Source organism: Lycorma delicatula, chromosome 12, assembly GCF_047948215.1.
Source record: "Lycorma delicatula isolate Av1 chromosome 12, ASM4794821v1, whole genome shotgun sequence".
Taxonomy (NCBI): Eukaryota; Metazoa; Arthropoda; class Insecta; order Hemiptera; family Fulgoridae; genus Lycorma; species Lycorma delicatula.
In genome coordinates, this window is record NC_134466.1 from 68,626,459 (window position 1) to 68,645,021 (window position 18,563).

At 33.3% G+C, this 18,563-nt stretch overlaps 1 protein-coding gene across 3 annotated transcripts in view; it reads right to left on the reverse strand.

The window, feature by feature from the left end:
- The window catches only part of LOC142333243 (uncharacterized), a 76,050-nt gene that overhangs the window by 38,607 nt on the left and 18,880 nt on the right, over positions 1 to 18,563 (reverse strand). For all 3 annotated transcript variants that reach the window (XM_075380235.1, XM_075380234.1, XM_075380233.1), the window contains exon 2: positions 2,589 to 2,752. In XM_075380235.1, the coding sequence (XP_075236350.1) occupies positions 2,589 to 2,743 (155 nt within the window). In that variant the 5' untranslated portion in view covers positions 2,744 to 2,752. The remainder of the gene's footprint in view (positions 1 to 2,588; positions 2,753 to 18,563) is intronic.

The following is an 18,563-nucleotide window of genomic DNA, read 5'->3' on the forward strand; positions in this document are numbered from 1 at the left end:
ATTTTTTAAAAAGAAGATGAGAGGTCAATAAACGCATACTAATGTGTCACATGCTTACAAAGTAAAGCTTCAGTAAAGGTGGAAAATCCCCTATCTCGGCGCAACGATAACGCTACACCTCACACAGCTCTGTCAACTCGAGAAATCATCAACAAATCGCACCAGGAAGTACTACCTCACCCCCACTCATACAAGCTACAATCCTGACTCGGCCCTATCGATCAACTCAAAGAGAAGTTTAATAGCAATGATGTGACATCAAAGAAAATGTGCTATCCGACATCAAGACAAAGATTACAGAGGCATAAATAAGCCGATTTAGAAATGGGTGAAGTAAATAATTGTTGTTGGTGGTTTATGTTGAAAAGTGAAAAAATGGTCACATTGATTAAATAAACGGTTTTAGTTCTAGAACAATTTGTTTCCTTAATTATTGAAGACCCTCGTAAATAAATGCGACGGATTTAAGAAGTTCTCTCAGTTTGTATTTATCCGATCACCTCATCTATTTTTCCTGAAATAAATTTAATGTCCGCCTTCAAGGCTGATTCACACAGAGTTAGAAAATACGATACATTACTCTTTGTTAGTGTTTTGTCAGTTTGATTTCACATTCATCGCTAAGCTATGTTTATTATTTTTTTTACGCGAAATCAGTGATTCTATTCTGCTTCAGAAGATTTTATTTGGAAATTAAGGGTTTATCACTCCGACCCTGTAATCAGTTGATTTTAAGTCCCATACTTGGAATAGTATGATTTATTTAATCAGTAGTTTCATTACAACATAAAAATGTATCTTAAAATACAAAAAAAAAAACAGGATTACTTCTTAAATACACGTGAAATAAATTGAAAAAAAAATTCAATTTTGCTAGTTATGTTTAAAAATCTAATACTGTTCACCTCGAGATCCAACCTGTGCTATGCGTATGTGTTAAAAGATGAAAAAACAATTCGGTTAGAATTTAATAAAAGATAACATGGTACAGCAAAGGAAACTCTTAACTTAAGTCAGTCTTTATTTGAGCCACTACATTTAAATATACTATCCAAAATTTATTCATCCAAAAAGATAGCTCAATCAATCTTAAAATAATTAAACTTTCTCTAGTAAGCAGACCTTCACAATTCATTCTCGCTAAATCAATACATATTTGTATTTTTTTTTTTTTTAATTCAAAATTATTAAATTTTTGGTGATTCACCTCAAATTCAAGCTGGATTAAAGTATTGATGCGATAATACAATGTAAAAATTGTTATTTCTTTTAGGAATTAACGTTTAAACGGCCGAGCGGGCAAACAAACCTATTCTTTTTTTTTCAATTTCCGAAAACCTACATGTATTTAAATACAATTTCTTTTCTATCCTTTGAAAACGTATTTTTTTATAATTTAGATATATTTAAATAATTTTATTTTAATTAAAAATGTTCGTGTTTAACTATTGTTATATGTAGCTAAAAGGTTCATGGAATAATTATAATGAGAATTATAGGAAAACGTTTACCTTAATCTTTGAAACGATTTAAAATTTAAATAATTTAAACATTTTCTTACTAAAACAACATTTTTTCAGCAAAACTTTCTTATTGCATTAAAAAAAATTCATAGAAAAAAGATATAGGTAAATATTTTGATATATTAAATGGATGTATCTGTCCTATCTTCGATGAATTAAGAATTATTTTTTATCCACTTGAGATAATCTCTATGAAAAAAAAGTGTTATATCTTAAATAAAATTTAAGTCCCGGCTTTATATGATAGCCACTTCATCGTTAGGCGTATTGTTCAGGTGATTAACAAGAAATGAAATCACAGGAAAAATCCACGGGTTCATTTCTCTCCACGAGGCTCATAGGTCCTCAAATTCTTTGCATGGTCCTAACAAGATATCGATTCAAATCTATAGAAAAAAATCCAGAAAATACCGGTCAATAATAAGGAAGTAGGAATTATGTTGAGAGTAGTCAGTCTAATCGTCTAGAAAAAAGTCAAACCGTAAGACAAATTCTAGTTAAAGGACTGTTTTAAGCCCATTCCGTGACTCGGATACACATTTCATTGGAAATTCTTTAGAACATCCTGATTTTTCTAAATTGAAATTGAATCGGAACACTGCTCATTAAATTATTCTTTTCCTTAGAGACTAAAGAAGCATCTACAATCAATCTTCCAGTCTGTGTAAAAGTGTGTGTAAAATCTTGAGTCTGTGACTCAAGTTTTCTTGAAGGAAAGCCATTCTCCACTCCTAGATAGAATATTATTTTGTACGTATTGTTTCGCGCGTAAGATGATTTTATTGAAATTTAATATGTACATCGGAATTACATTTGAATTCATACTTTCATAGTCTTTAGCCCTCAAAACAGAACAAATTTTGTCTGCTTTCTTTTGAAGGCTTTTTTAAATATAGTTTTTACTGAGTACGTGAATTACAGCGAAAGTTAGAAATTTGTTATTTAAAGTATAACAAAAACAACTTCATCAAATTAAAATACATTTTAAAATTTATTTAAATTTAATTGTATTAATTAAATAAAAGTAATCATATAATAAAAAATAAAAATTAAATTCATTCTTACCTATCTTCATGGGGTGATGGAGATGAATCATGATGATGCACGGGACCAGACGTAGTTATATGACCAGATGTTGTTATCGTTCTAATTATTTGACCGCTTAAGTTGTTGCCTTGATTACCTCTAATTACACCCGGTGAATGTTGATTCCCTTCCATAATTTCTTCCTTGAAAAACAAAAATTATAAATTCAAAATAAATATCGCATTTTGTAATCAACTTGCACAAAACTAAAATACCCGTATATTATTTAAACATTCATTCGCTTCCTATTTAAAGATTTTCCTTGACCTTTCTGACCTTAAACTTATTGTGCAGCTGCACTGTCGGAAGCAATGAGTGCTGATCAAAACTACAGGCAACTCCTCTTCCGTCAGATCTCGCTAAGAATACATCGGTTGAATTCTCAGCACAAAACTAGCAGGATTAAACCAAGAGAATCTAGAATATTAGAAAAAGGATAAAAAATAAGGAAAATGGTGAAAAATAAAGGAATAACAACTCAAAGAAACCGTACTATAAGATAAATCCTTTCCTCCCAGAAGGTAATTCAAATCGCTTCTTCCGGTAGGAGCTGTTCATTTCTTTTACAAACCCTCGAATCGATTATTTTACCCAGAATGGAAGATCCAAGTCGATGATCGATTGACACGTGTATACGTATCGAATATTTGAATATACGAATACGTTTATTCGAGTATACGAATTCGAATATTCCATGCTTTTTTAATTAAAAAACAGTCGATGCAATAGCTCTGTTTCTTTCTATTATAAACAACTGGAATATCATCTGAATTTCTATGTGTGTTTTCTTCTCTGTAAAAGATTCGTATTTATTTTTTTATTTGAAAAATATTCCTTTCCATTTCTATTTAGAAAATATAAATTTAAAAAATTGTTACAAATAAATACGGAAAAAGGTTTAGTTTAGTTAAAATTAGTAGCTTTTGAAATCTACCTTGGTTTGAAATTAGACCTTTTTTACGATGCCAGCGGTAAGCGGTAAAAAGAGAGAAAGTTAGAGCGAGGTGCTAATTATAATAAGAGTAGCTGTAGCGGCGATATCTCATCACACCTCAGCGAATCATCGGATAAGAAAGTCGAGTAGTCGTTTTAATCGGAAAATACATTACTTTTGCGAAGACGTTTGTAGTGAAATAAATAATACGGAGTGCATCCTTATCAAAAACACGTAGATGTGAATGATGTTTTCGGTGATTTAAGAAAAGACTAATTTGTTTTTTTATTTTTTGGCTTGATGATATCGCCACATATAATCTAGATGCTTCTGTATATGATATGAAAATTGAATTTTGTAGCTTATGAAAAATGCCATGCCTGAACGGGATTGGAGGAAGCGTGTGTCCGGTGATGTCACAATTGAACGTTGATCGTTCAATTAACTTAGGCAGTTCAGTTCAGTGTTGTCACGTGGTCTTCTTGCAGTCCGCGAAAACCCCATTTGGGTCGCTCGGTAGAGTTGTCAAAGGCTCCTCGAATCACCGCGGCTTTCCACATTTATGGGGCAACAAACGGTTTCTTGGCCGGGATTCGAACCCGGGATCTCCGGATGAAAGACCGAGATGCTACCGTGATTCGTGATTACACAATCGAAAAATCCGATTTAGATCCTCGAATCTCGATCAGACAAGGCATTTTGCATACACTACAGAATTTAACTTCCAATTCCTTCGCACAATCTTCATGCTTATGTAGCGATATCTTCAAGCAAATAAAAAACAAAAAAAAACCTTGACTACTATACAGGCAGTCCCTCCCGTTTACTTATTATTGCATTGACAAGGTCTCTTCGATACTAACACTCTTTATCATCATCATCGGTTACGTTCAGACAAACTTTTTATTTTTTAAGACGCTTTAACAATGTTATCCTATTACATACGAAAAATTTAATGTCTGGATCCAGCAGCACTAGATAGCATCCTGAAAGCCGTTGGGGAAGACACCCACCTTGCGACGATCCCGGTCGCCACACCAACATCTCCGTTCCTAGCTCTGATGGGCTTTACCGGAGGTCATCTTTAATATTCTATAAAACTTGATAACATAACAGTCATCAGTTTGGCCTCTATCAGAACGCCATCTATGCAAATTCTTCGACATATAGTTCCATCGGTGTATTTACACAACCTGCTATCGCCTTCGTATGGCCTCTTTTAACCACGATTACCTTCCATAACTTACAACCCTGAAATATAAAATTAACCGATTCGCGGAAGCACGATCCTCACGACTTCCTCTAACACTGAAGTTTTTTTTATATCTAATTTCAATTAGACTATGCACTCAGATTATTACTTGACCGAGTAAATACCAAAAATACTATCCTCATACCAACAAAACAAGTGTTGATCGGAACAACCACAATTTTGTCCTATAATTCAATTTACTCAATTTTACATTCATTTACTCTTGATTTACTTAAAAATCAAAAAACAGATTCACAAATTTAATAAACTTCTAATGAAAACATAAACTATCTCTCTTTGCTGTCGTTCGCTTTCGGGAATGAAATCAATGCCTATACCCTCTAACACCACAGCTTCATCTAAGAGTTCTTCACGCACCCATTCCTATCCTAACAACGAATATCTCAGTTAACCTGGGCTCGATGCCAAAACTAGTAAAGTCCGCACTAGATAACGGTAAGAAACGCCGTCCTGCCGTTTTAGATCATTTAAGAAGCTAGAGCTGTTTTCGTAAGAAATCATAGAAAAAACTAAACCATTACTGCTTGCTAAAATGTTCAGCATTTTAAAAAAATTAGGGTTCAAATACAGAGATAGAAGAACAATTGCTAGCATGTACAGGAACCAAACAGCAACAATAACAATTGAAGAACATAAGAAAGAAGCCGTAATGAGAAAGGGAGTCCGACAAGGATGTTCCCTATCTCCGTTACTTTTTAATCTTTACATGGAACTAGCAGTTAATGATGTTAAAGAACAATTTAGATTCGGAGTAACAGTACAAGGTGAAAAGATAAAGATGCTACGATTTGCTGATGATATAGTAATTCTAGCCGAGAGTAAAAAGGATTTAGAAGAAACAATGAATGTGAAAATAGGAGGAGAAAAGATTATGGAGGTAGAAGAATTTTGTTATTTGGGAAGTAAAATTACTAAAGATGGACGAAGCAGGAGCGATATAAAATGCCGAATAGCACAAGCTAAACGAGCCTTCAGTAAGAAATATAATTTGTTTACATCAAAAATTAATTTAAATCTCAGGAAAAGATTTTTGAAAGTGTATGTTTGGAGTGTCGCTTTATATGGAAGTGAAACTTGGACGATCAGAGTATCTGAGAAGAAAAGATTAGAAGCTTTTGAAATGCGGTGCTATAGGAGAATGTTAAAAATCAGACGGGTGGATAAAGTGACAAATGAAGAGGTATTGCGGCAAATAAATGAAAAAAGAAGCATTTGGAAAACTATAGTTAAAAGAAGAGACAGACTTATAGGCCACATACTAAGGCATCCTGGAATAGTCGCTTTAATATTGGAAGGACAGGTAGAAGGGAAAAATTGTGTAGGCAGGTCACGTTTGGAGTATGTAAAACAAATTGTTGGGGATGTAGGATGTAGAGGGTATACTGAAATGAAACGACTAGCACTAGATAGGGAATCTTGGAGAGCTGCATCAAACCAGTCAAATGACTGAAGACAAAAAAAAAAATTACTGCTCGCACCATAGCCGGGTAGTTCTGCAGTATTTTTATTTATATAAACGTAATAAATTAATTAAAAAGAAATTCATCATAATTTTTTTCTCAGAAAGAAAAAAACTCTAATGATCACACGAGCGAGCGATTTATAATTAGTTCAATTGATATCTTCACGTTTCACTCAATTCCAAGAATGAGTGAGGTGGTTTCTGTTTAATTTGTTTCCATTTCCTAGCTGTGTATTTGACTTTCGGAGGAAAAAAAGCATTTTTTTAGTACGATATATTTAAAGTAATAAAAATAGTTAATCAGTAATTTTTTGTTACCGTTATGGTTAAAAATACAAGTGATGTAGAGTAGCGACGGCTGTCTGGAGTAAGCTTTGGGCTCACCTCGAGTTAGGTTGTTTGTCTCAATCTTGCGTTCTTCTTTTGAGATAGATTCCCCCTTTCTCATTCTGCGTACTGATTTTTTAGATTAAGTTTACTATTCTATAGCTGCAAGATAAGCCTGTAATTGATCTCTCTAAGTTATATCCGGAATTTTTAACCGTTCATAAAATATAAAAACGAATTGGAAAAAATATTACACATAGAAAAAAATAATCCTTCTGGATTACACCAACCATTTAATTTATTTATTTAGCGTATGGCACCAAGACAACACCAATTACAGTCAAAAATTACAAACAAATTAATATAAGCTATTGATTCTAGAGTCGCCATCAGGAAATCTTCGGGAGTCCCTTCATAAACTGTCTTAGTGCCATAAACTGTGATGTGTTTAACAGTTTGATTGTCACCACACTCGCAAAGGGGCGTCGGTGTTTTACCCCATGTATAAAGGAAATAGGCGCTCCTACCGTGCTGAGTTCGTATTCTGTTTAACGTTGACCATGTCTTACGTGACAAGTCAAAACCCGGAGGCTTTTGAGTAATACATAGGATTTGGTTATTCTGCTTTGTGGTCCATTCTTGAAGCCAGGCATCAGTTAGGTTAAATCCTTCCTCTGTAGCAGCAATCGCTCTTTTGGTAGGTGGCGTTCTAGATCGAAGGTGACCACAATTCGCATCCTTAATGTCTTCATGTATCGGTAGGTTTCGATTGTCCATAATATTCTTGTACTAAGAGCGTTCATACGGCGCAGATTTAATTTTAAAGAGCTTAAAAACTTGTTAAACCCTCCCGTTTTTGGATTATTTCCATTGAAAAAGTCAAGATTAATTCCATAAAAATATTTTTTTCAAATTTCAATTTTTCTTTTATGATACTGGTGTGAGATAAGTTACTTTTATTTTTTCATTCCTTTTAATAATTTTTACGTACCGTAAATAACATTTTTATAATTTCAGTTATAATTAGAAAATCTTTGTGGTTTTTCAATATTTAAAACCACAATTTATTTGTCGTTCAAGTGATTTTTCGATATTGCTAATTATAGGTTCGGCTACACGAGTTAACTGTACGTATGTGGTGATACAGGACGATGACAGACCGCATTGGTTTTTTTTTCTTTTAATTAATTAACAACAACAAAAAATAAATGTTTTTCGCAATTTGAATAAAGGTGTGAATTTTTTTAATTATATTTATTTTTAAAATATACTTAAATTTAAAAAAAAAACTTAATTCATCATTTTTTAAAATATTTGTATATCTAAGTTTTATACAAAATTAACGTAAATATAATTATAATTTTTTGTAGTGTTAAATTAGTACACCCTAAAAAACACATTCCAATAAAATTTCAAAACTTAATTTTTTTTAAAATTTGACCGATATAGATTGTTTTTAGGAAAGCTAATTTTACAAAAGCCAAAAATTTTGCAAAGTATTATTTAAATTTATTAAATATAAGTATTTATTTCAATGAAAAGGAGGTGTTGCAGCAAATCGATGAAGAAAGAAGCATTTGGAAAAATATAGATAAAAGAAGAGACAGACTTATAGGCCACATACTAAGGCATCCTGGAATAGTCGCTTTTATATTAGAGGGTCAGGTAGAAGGGAAAAATGTGTAGGCAGGCAATATTTGGAATATGTAAAAAAAATTGTTAGGGATATGGGATGTAGGGGGTATACCGAAATGAAACGACTTGCACTAGATAGGGAATCTTGGAGAGCTGCATCAAACCGGTCAAATGATTGAAAAAAAATTTTAATTTAACCAAAACTTAAGTCCTATTGAAAGATATTTCATATAAATGATGAAAGAATTTTTATTAGCTTTTAATTGAAATCTAAAACAAAACTATGAAGTTTCTATACGCCCTATATTACGTTTCGATCATAAAATGTAATAATCCATCTACCATTAAAAAAATGAAATCGTTTAAAAAGTAACAAATAAAAAAACTTAATTTTTATGGTTTTTTTATAAGGTCATTTCAGAGATAAAAATTTAAAAAAAAAATCAATTTTTCGAAAATTTTTTTCATAATTTATTGAAATAATTTTGTTTAAAGAAATTAAAAATTAATTTTTGATCATTTTTAAAAAAAGAAAGAAAAATATTTAATAGTTAAATAAGCTAATTAACACGTTTTTTATAAAAAAATTATCTAAATCAATTATTTACCGATTGAATACGACAAATTTGAAAATCTGGTAAAAATTTTGTGTTTTTAAAATTAATATTTCCAACTGTGGGTTACGATAAGTGAGAGTAACATCAAAATCGTACAGCGGTTTCAGAAAAAACGATTGATAAATATAACAGAAACACCGTGGTTTGCGAAAAACACTGAAATACTCGATTATGTAGGTTTGCCAATCGTTCGAGAGGAGATACGGCGATTCGGTACAAAACAAAATGAGACTGAACTAACATATAAACCGGTTCGCGGTTAACCTGCTGGATAAGACGGTGCTGGATAAAGCGACTGAATATATCAGCTATTCTGAGATGTTATGCATCGTCAAATTCGTTTCGTTTCGCCACTTGTTTATGTTGGTTCTTGTTGAGAGATCGACTACCCGCGATCTATCTAGCGGGAATGATGCGTGTAAGATAGATCTTAGAAGGACGGATTACGGTTTAGTAATCGACTTGACGGTTGGGGATCGTGGAATAGCTACTATCACCTGCAGATCAGTTCTCCAAGTGCTGAATAATCGACAGAGTCGACCGGTATGTTTCTACGGGCCGCCTAGACGGCAGATTTTAAGGCGCACCGCTGAGTATACGAGAAGGCGAGTAGGGAAGCGGCATTTTGTTCATTTTTTGCGTACGTCGTCAACATCGATGCCACAAAGCAAGAAGCGACCGGCGGAGCCACCACGGTGGTGGTCAAGGCGGAGGGAAGGTCCTACGCCGATCTCCTCCACTCCGTGAAGGGTGCAGTGTCGCCGGGTGAAACCGATCCTCTCCGTATGGAAGGTCTAGAGGGAGGATCTTCACCGCCGGTTGCGAGCCGATGGTGGTGCTGCCGAATAGTTTAGCAGAGATATCGCCGAAAAAGTGGAGGGTCCTACCGCGTCCTTAACAAGGACGTGGATGTTCTCATGACGCAGAGTGAATTTCTCAGGGAGATTCATAAAATAACTTGTGAGTCGGTCACTATAGATGTTTTATCAATGCGGTCGGCTTACGGCTCGACGCAAGTAGTGACATTAGCTTTGCCGTCCATCCTTGCAGACAAAATGCCGTCTGATGGGCGTGTTCGCATCGGGTGGTGGCCTATCGGGTGATGCGGCGAGCCTCCGACGAACTCTGCTTTAAATGCTGGAGTCCAGGCCACAGGGCCAAGTTCTGTAATGGCGCAAACAGAAGTTGACATTGTTTTACGTGCGGTAAGGCCGGCCATATATGTAAAGATTGTAAGCAGGAGCTTCTATGTACATCCTGCAAGTTGTACGGTCATACGTTCGGAGGTCGAAGATGCAAGACGGTCCTCCATCTGTGGCAGGAGTTGTGTTTTCACATTAACGTCACGGTGTCTTTGAGGGACAGCTTCACCCGGGAGGGGTGGAAGGCTTCAATGATTGGGTGAAAACTTCTTTGAGATGCCATCGGGGTAATGTAAGAGTCCCGGTGGGGGATCCCTTTGGGGATTCCCTACTAGAGGCGAAGCGTCGAGACCGGAGTTCCGGTGGAAAGTTCGCTTTTGGGAACTCCTCATTTGAGTCATGGCATGGAAAAAGATCGAGACCAGCCTATCTGGGCGGGGCCTTGCGTCCTTCCGCGTAGGTTAAGGCGAAGGCGCACCCTCCGGAGTTGAGTTTTTGCTTAATTCCGTGTCCGGCTCCGTGGGGGGGGGGGACTACATATATATAAAAAACTATAAAATCATAGTTGAGTAAAAGTTTAATTTTCGGTTTCGAAATCAACTACATAGTTTTTCTATAAAAAAAATATATATATATTATGGTAAATTTGATTAATCCGTTGATTGTAGATAATTACCGATGAATATGATTAATCGCCTCTAATGCTAAAGAATTTAATTAATATATAACAATCTATTAAATCTACCGGTCCTTTTATACGTTAAAATAACAACTCGACTGTAAACAGTAATATAGAATTTATTATTTAAATAATCAAAACATTAGTGTTAATTAGACGATTTTAGCAAGCGAAGCGAGCGTAGGTTATGTCTACCACGTCTAATTAACGTTAAATATACAAATTACATTGGCAGTTAATCAGATTCACCGGTATTTATGCATAATCAATGGATTAATCAAATTTACCGTAACATATATATTAATAGTTTTATGTAGGATTAATTTCTTCTTTTTTTTTATTTTACTAATTGATTTTGTAAATTTACAGCTGTATAAATTAATTATGTAATCCTAATTTAAAGTATAATATTTTTATTAAATAACCTATTTCGTTGGTTTCAATTTAAAAATTGGAATATTGTTAATTTGAGTACTACAATTAACCAAAAAAGAAAAAACTATTTTAATTGAAATTGCACCGAAATTATATAACATTTAAATTAAATGTAATGTTTACTTATTAATAAATTTTTAAAAAAGTGCATCTCATTTAAGTTACGTAAACTTATTTCGAAAAGTATAACTTTTAATTAAATTTTGTGATTCATTACGCTTATACGATTGGAATTAATTTTGCTCCTTATCATCGCACGATTTTTTTTTTTACTCATTCCTGAAAGACATAATTGTGCTTTAAATTTAAGAAAATACGGATAGATAATCAATAGAAAAAAATAGCTTGCAAAACTTTATATGATTGTAATTATTTGAGTTAAATAACACTTAAAAAATAAATAAAACTTTTAAAAAGCTGTAAAAACAGTTGAATTATTAAGATTGTTCGATTAAAATAATTATTTAAATTTCCTGATAAAGGTTAAAGATTATTCTTTCTAGATAATAATTATTTTGCTAAAAATTCTTCAATAGAATTACGTAAAAAAATTATAAGAAAACTTACCGATACTTGTAGATAAGAATGAAATTATAAGAGAACGGTATCCTATTTTCGATAAGATCTGCGATGTGAACGAAATAGAACTGAATGTTAAATATACATGTATAAAATTTAGATGAATACAAAAATACATGGAATAGATAGATATTGAAATCGGAAGGAAATACGTATGTATTCATCATTTATTGACCGAGTGACGTCCCACAATCGAATAATAAAGGCTAACCGCATCTTACGGTTGGTTATACATTACATTAACATAGGCCTATACCTTTTCTAATTAGTCGAAAGTTTAATGACTTGCTTCATAATGTAAGGAAAAATTCGAGGTGATCTTACCTTTTCCCCGATTACTTTTTGGTTAACTCATTTTGTTCGTTTCGTTTTTAAATTTATTTTAAAACAAAGAAAACTCTTCTTTGTAACGTTATTCATGTTAAAGCTTTTATAACTACTAGAATGGAATTCTGCCCAGAAGGTAAGATACCGATGGGATATTTTCTTATAAAAATTATTGTAGATAATATCTACTGATTTCATAACTTTTTATTTCTTGTTAAATAATCAATCCTGTGAAAATAATTGTGATTTTAATAAAAAATCACATGAAAACACTTTAAAAGTGTTGTATAAAAGTCTTTTATACAACAACGATATTTAAAATACTTTGTGTACTATACATTCGGGCGTAAATTCAAGTTGAAAAATAATTTTAAAAGATTTATTTTTAATTACTTATCCTTTATTGTCTTGAAGAAAAATATTATGAAAAAAATTGAAAAATTAGATCGACAAAATCTAAACAAGTATAAAAATCTTATCTAGTTACAAAAAATTTTATTTCAAAATTTAAAACTATATGAAAAAAATAGCCGGCGCGTCTAGCCAGAACCTAGACCTGCAGGGCCTACGCGAACCCCGAAGCCCACTCAGGGGTTCCTCTGGGCCTCCCGGGACCACGGGGCCTACCCGTAGAGCTCGTTTTGGCCGCCGTTCCCGTCTGCCCAGAGTCTTCGCTCCCCGGACCCCCGCACTGTTCGTTATATTCATGATCGAGAGAATAATACTGATAAATAACAAATTAAAGTATTCAGGCTTCATAGAAATCTGAAAAAGAAAAGTTAAAAAAAGACAGAACGGTAATTACACACACCTTTGTTAACAAAAAAATTCAATAACTTATTTCTTTGCCGTGGAGGCAGAAATAAAACAATAAAGTAAAAGGATTAATTTATTTTTTCCTTAATGAAAATCTTTAATTTACAAGAACTAATGAATATTTTTAATATTTTAACCTTCAAGGAAGTTAGAGCCTCGGTCTGTGACTTAAAACCTTCCGTAGTATAATACGAACGTATTCTGAAAATTTTAAAACCAATCGATCGGTTAGTTCTTCGATATTTTTGGAAATGAAATATATCTAAAAACTTTCTCAGTTATCCCAAGAAACACGAGTAAAGATTTGTTTGCGATTAATCGAGTAGTTTTTTTTTGTTTATCCCGAACAAACAAAAACCCTCTTCCTCTTTACATATAACAGTATAGATATAGATTTTGTATAAGTAATATTTCCACTTACCAACAATTTTTAATGTAAGTATCCGAGCGCTTTCGGAATCACTTCTCCGTCATCAGGGATTATTTCAAGTTATTAATCTAATATTCAATATATAATTTTTTTATGTATAATTAAATTTAACTTAAATTGTTACGTTCATAATAATCAATTGTCGATTAATAAAATAAGTCATACTTTAATAAAAATGTAACATGTCCGTCATGACGTATAAGTTATTTTATTAATTTTCAGTCGACTGAACGTAAAAATTTTAACTCCAATTTAATTACACATAAAAAGATGATAACAAATTGATATACATGAATATTAATTTAAATTAATAATTTCAAATAATTCCTGATGATGGAGAAGTAACTCCGAAAGCGCTCGGATACTTAAAATTAAAATTGTTTATAAGTGGAAATATTATTTTATATAAATTATATTAATACCAACGGTGGATAAAGTGACAAATGAAGAGGTATTGCGACAAATAGATGAAGAAAAAAGCATTTGGAAAAATATAGTTAAAAGAAGAGACGGACTTATAGGCCACATATTAAGGCATCCTGGAATAGTCGCTTTAATATTGGAAGGACAGGTAGAAGGAAAAAATTGTGTAGGCAGGCCACGTTTGGAATATGTAAAACATATTGTTAGGGATGTAGGATGTAGAGGGTATACTGAAATGAAACGACTAAGACTAAATAAGGAATCTTGGAGAGCTGCATCAAACCAGTCAAATGACTGAAGACCTAAAAAAACCAATGGTGCCAAATGCTTAGAAAATTAAATATAGATTTTAACTGTAATTTAGTTAAAAATTTTATTTAAATGATCTTTCATCACAATGTTTTTTTTTTATATTATGAAGCAAATCGACTTCTACGACAAGAAATAATGCGATTTGTATAAATAGAAATACTTTTTTATGAGAAATAAGTATCAAATAGATAATTTGATATTCCTATGATATGAATTTTAAAAGATCATTGGGCAAAGTAGTATTTTGGATTTTCCTATTATCGATTTGGACAAAAAAATATTAAAAATCTGTTCATAATTTTTTTAAGGTTTTAATAAAAATAATCAATCAGATTTACAGTTCGGTAAAATGACATTTTCTATGTAAAATTTTCCGTAAATATTAACTTTTTAAAAATTTATGTAAAATTGGAAAAGAAATTAATATTTTACGATCGGCTTCGTTGGCATATGTCGATACAGTGTTTGGTATACTGAAGATCACAGGCTCGATTCCCGTTTTAGTTCTGGTAAATTTATAACAGTCGACTACGGTATAACTTTAAAGTCGACTACTTATGATTTTATTTTATAATTTATTAAAAAATTAAATTAACGAAAATAATTATTGCAATTAAAAAATAATTATGTAATATAATACGAAATAACAAAGATAAAATCGTTGAAAAGGAAAGCAAAATATTAATAAAAAAAAAAGAAAAAGATAATTAAGTGTAATTTATAAAGTAATTTTCCTTTTAATTTTTATTTTGTAATTTTAATACTGTAGGTATTATGATATCTAGTTTATATTTTATCATACCTATTACGCATTAAGTCATCCTAATTAATATACGACCCTATGTACAAAGAAACGGTAAGCTGAACGGTTATTAAAATAAAAATAGAAAAGCAAAATAACGGTTAATGACAAAAAAATATATGCCCATTTCAATTTTTAAGTAATCTTCATCAGTAGTAGTTATAAAGGTAATAATTAGAATAAATACAAATCCAAAGATAAATAAACAGAAAACCGTTAATTACGAATACTTATTTATAAAATAAAAGAAAAAATGGGTTCTAAAGAACGAAAAGACTCACTATGAAAAAACCGTTCGTCGAAATAAAATATATTAGTTCAGATTTTCTTTCATTTTACATATAACTCATTTACTAAACGATAATTTGACTTGTTACTTTGTACTTTTGCCGACGAACTTAAAATTGAATAATTAATATTCCTCATTAAACCAATAAAGACTTTCGAATGGTCTCGTATTACTGTATTTTCCCCCTGAAATTCGTTTATTTCTAATGGGATCTTGGAAGGAAACCGCAGGTAAATCGTATAACAAAAAGAACATCATGAGGGGTTTTCGACGAACACTCTCAATAAAACGTATATATAGATACCAGATTCCCCCAAGTTCAGCACATATAGGCGTTTAAGTCGCTGGACATCCTCGCTGTTAGGAGATTTTTTTCTTTGGTTTTATATACACCCCTCCTGAAACCGGATCGGCAGTTAAGCATAACGCAGCTCCAAGAGGTGTCGTCGCCAACTCAACCTAACCAAGATCCATCCGGGTCTTGGTCATAACAGTTACCTGCCTCTAACAGGTAGCTCGAGGACGACGGAGTCCTTGTGTCTCATCTTCATCGTCCCGGCCACAGGAGGCTGTCCATTACCCCCTCGCCATCTCATCGGCCCTTCCTTGTGCGGTAGTATCGTTGTTATATATTTTGACACAGCCCTAAATCTGGATTCGGTACAAACGTGTCTACTACATCGAGGGGTCCAGCTATTTATTCGTAGATGCCTCTTTCAACCGTTTACCGTCACGCCTGAACACAACATGTTCACGGGAGTCATACTCTCCTCAGTACAGGCACTCGTAATGCACCCTCCTACACTCGAAAAGATATGACCGGAAGACCCCGTGCCCCGTTAAGAACTGGGTTAGCCAGAAATTGAGTCGGCCAAATTTGCGGTCAATCCGTGGTGCAACCTGTTTGATTATGCAGTAGGTCCAACGCCCCGTTGTTGATTAATCCCACCTCCTCTCTCACTCTAGTTTCATGCCCGCCCGAGCGGTTACTTTGTTTCCTTGATTAGGAAATTAACTGCTAGAAAGTTCACGTAATTACCTAACCGCTGACTATATTTTGAATCCGTTGGACCGCTTCGCGAACTTATGTTAATTTTAGGTAATCGTGAATTCCTTCGTTCGTACGAACCACGGTGCCTCTGCAACGGATTTCGCCGGCTTATTCTGGAAACTTGTCTTATCACAATGTTACTCTTGCTCGTCGAATTCCATACCTTTATACCGTATCTAAAATAGGTTTTAGAATCATCTTGTATATTCAAAGTTTGCTGGACAGAGACAACTGTGACTTCCTGCCTGACAAACAATAAAGCTTCTTATACGTCGTGTTTAACTGTTTAATTTCTGTATTTAACAATCAAATTTCATATTATTGTAGTTTTTACCGTTTTTACTTTCTATTAATATCTGCACTGTTTTTTTTTGTTTTTTTTTAATTCTTCTTTCTCTTACTATCGCTTAACCTCATTAATTTTCATGTCATAATGTATTACAATTAATTAATTTTCTATTGAAAGAGCATCTTCACGGAACCAGACGGCAAATGTGTACCACAATAGGAATAAAACACAGCTTTCAGACACCTTAATAAAACTCTAAACTTGTTTTCGTTATTAAATACATATTATTCGGAAATATATTTCCGTTTAAAGTATAAAGTTATTTTTTGGGACTCTCTCAAAATGTCACGATTTTTCAAGATTGAAAAATTGACTTTCAGATCGTTATCTGATTACCGTAAGTATGATCATGTAGACCTTTAGAAAATTGACTTTATAAACGTATCTTTATGTTTAAATTAATGGATATGAAATCTTAAATAAAAATAATAGTAACGTCAGTCTTAAAAAATAACTATATCCACACCTATCGAACTAGATAACAGAAATTTTTTTTCTTTTCCTGTTTAGCCTCCGGTAACTACCGTTCAGATAATACTTCAGAGGATGAATAAGGATGATACGTATGAGTGTAAATGAAGTCTAGTCTGGACATTCTCAGTTCGACCGTTCCTGAGATGTGTGGTTAATTAAAACCCAACCACCAAAGAACACCGGTATCCACGTTCTATTATTTAAATCCGTGTAAAAATAACTGCCTTTATTAGGACTTGAACGCTGGAACTCTCGACTTCAAAATCAGCTGATTTGGGAAGACGCGTTCATCAACTAGTGGTTTCTTATTGATTTATCTATAAAAATACGAACAGATTCTCAAATTTAATAAGCGTATTTTTTAAGCGTAATTTTTATCCTGATGTAAAATTGTCACATTTCTGTTTCTTTAAAAGATTCCCAACCCCTTCTCGGACACACGTGTGTCTGGATATTAATATTATGTACAGTAAAGAACTTCTGTTTGCTTCTGAAGAGGCGATCGCCGCCCCAAAACCGCGATCGCGAATAGGTACCACCAATTTGTAAGTTCCCTATTCCTTTTCCTTTCAAGAAAGAAGAATGAGGGAACGAGCCCAGCAGCCACTGACAGCATGGAAGAAAGAAGAAACCTGCACTTTCCCCCGTTCAGCTCTTCGGGGCCACGGGAATACTAAGGTTAACGGTATGTAACTTCGGTTACTGCCAATTCTCGGAAAGTCCAGGCCAAAGAAGAATGAAGAGGTAATCGGAAGAAGAAGATGAAGAAGAAGGAAGACCCTCTACTCGTCCCAACATCACGGACTGGAGTCCGGAAAAGAGCCCAGCAGAGATGCGTCCTGAAAGGCAGCCATAACAGAAGTGGATGAAGAGCTTCTACACAACCCTTCCTTTAAAACTTACATTTAAATTAACATAAATCAGCAATTGCGACTCCTCCGGAAAAGGGGGTGCATTGCTCCCTCCATATAGTTAGTGCCCCGCTGTGGCGTATTACTGCTAGCCTATGAAGCGTTAGCACCGAAAGGACTTCAGTGGACGGTCTGAAGGGGAATTACGTCGGGAGGACAGGTTTCATAAGCCTAGCCTTCCGCGGTCGGCCCACAAAATGGGTTTGATAACGCTGGTTTAACAACGGATTGGAATGCAATTAAATTCGTCCTTAAAACACTAAATACCAAAGACAAAACTTGAAAAATTAGACCCGTCACTTAAAATAAACCTTTTAAAAACACGCCCGATTGAATCATCCAGCAGCAAGGGACTTTGTCCAGGTTCTGCGATCCGAAGGGAGAATCTATAAAATCCCGCTAACTTTGCATTCCATTCCATTAAAAGATTTATTCTTATAACGACAGCATTTTCATAGGTTTTTCCAAATAAAAAATTGTAATTAAATAAGCGTAACAAGTTAACTTTAAAAAAGTGAAGTTGATTTTAAATTAAAATTATGCATAAAAAACATTCTCTGAAATTATTTTTATATTATAATTCTTTTTTAAGCCGAATCAAAATTAAATGTTAGGAAATTTTTTATAGTTACTTGTGTTTACATTTCGCAGAATTTCTAAAATTCTAGATTTAAAGATGAAATGTGG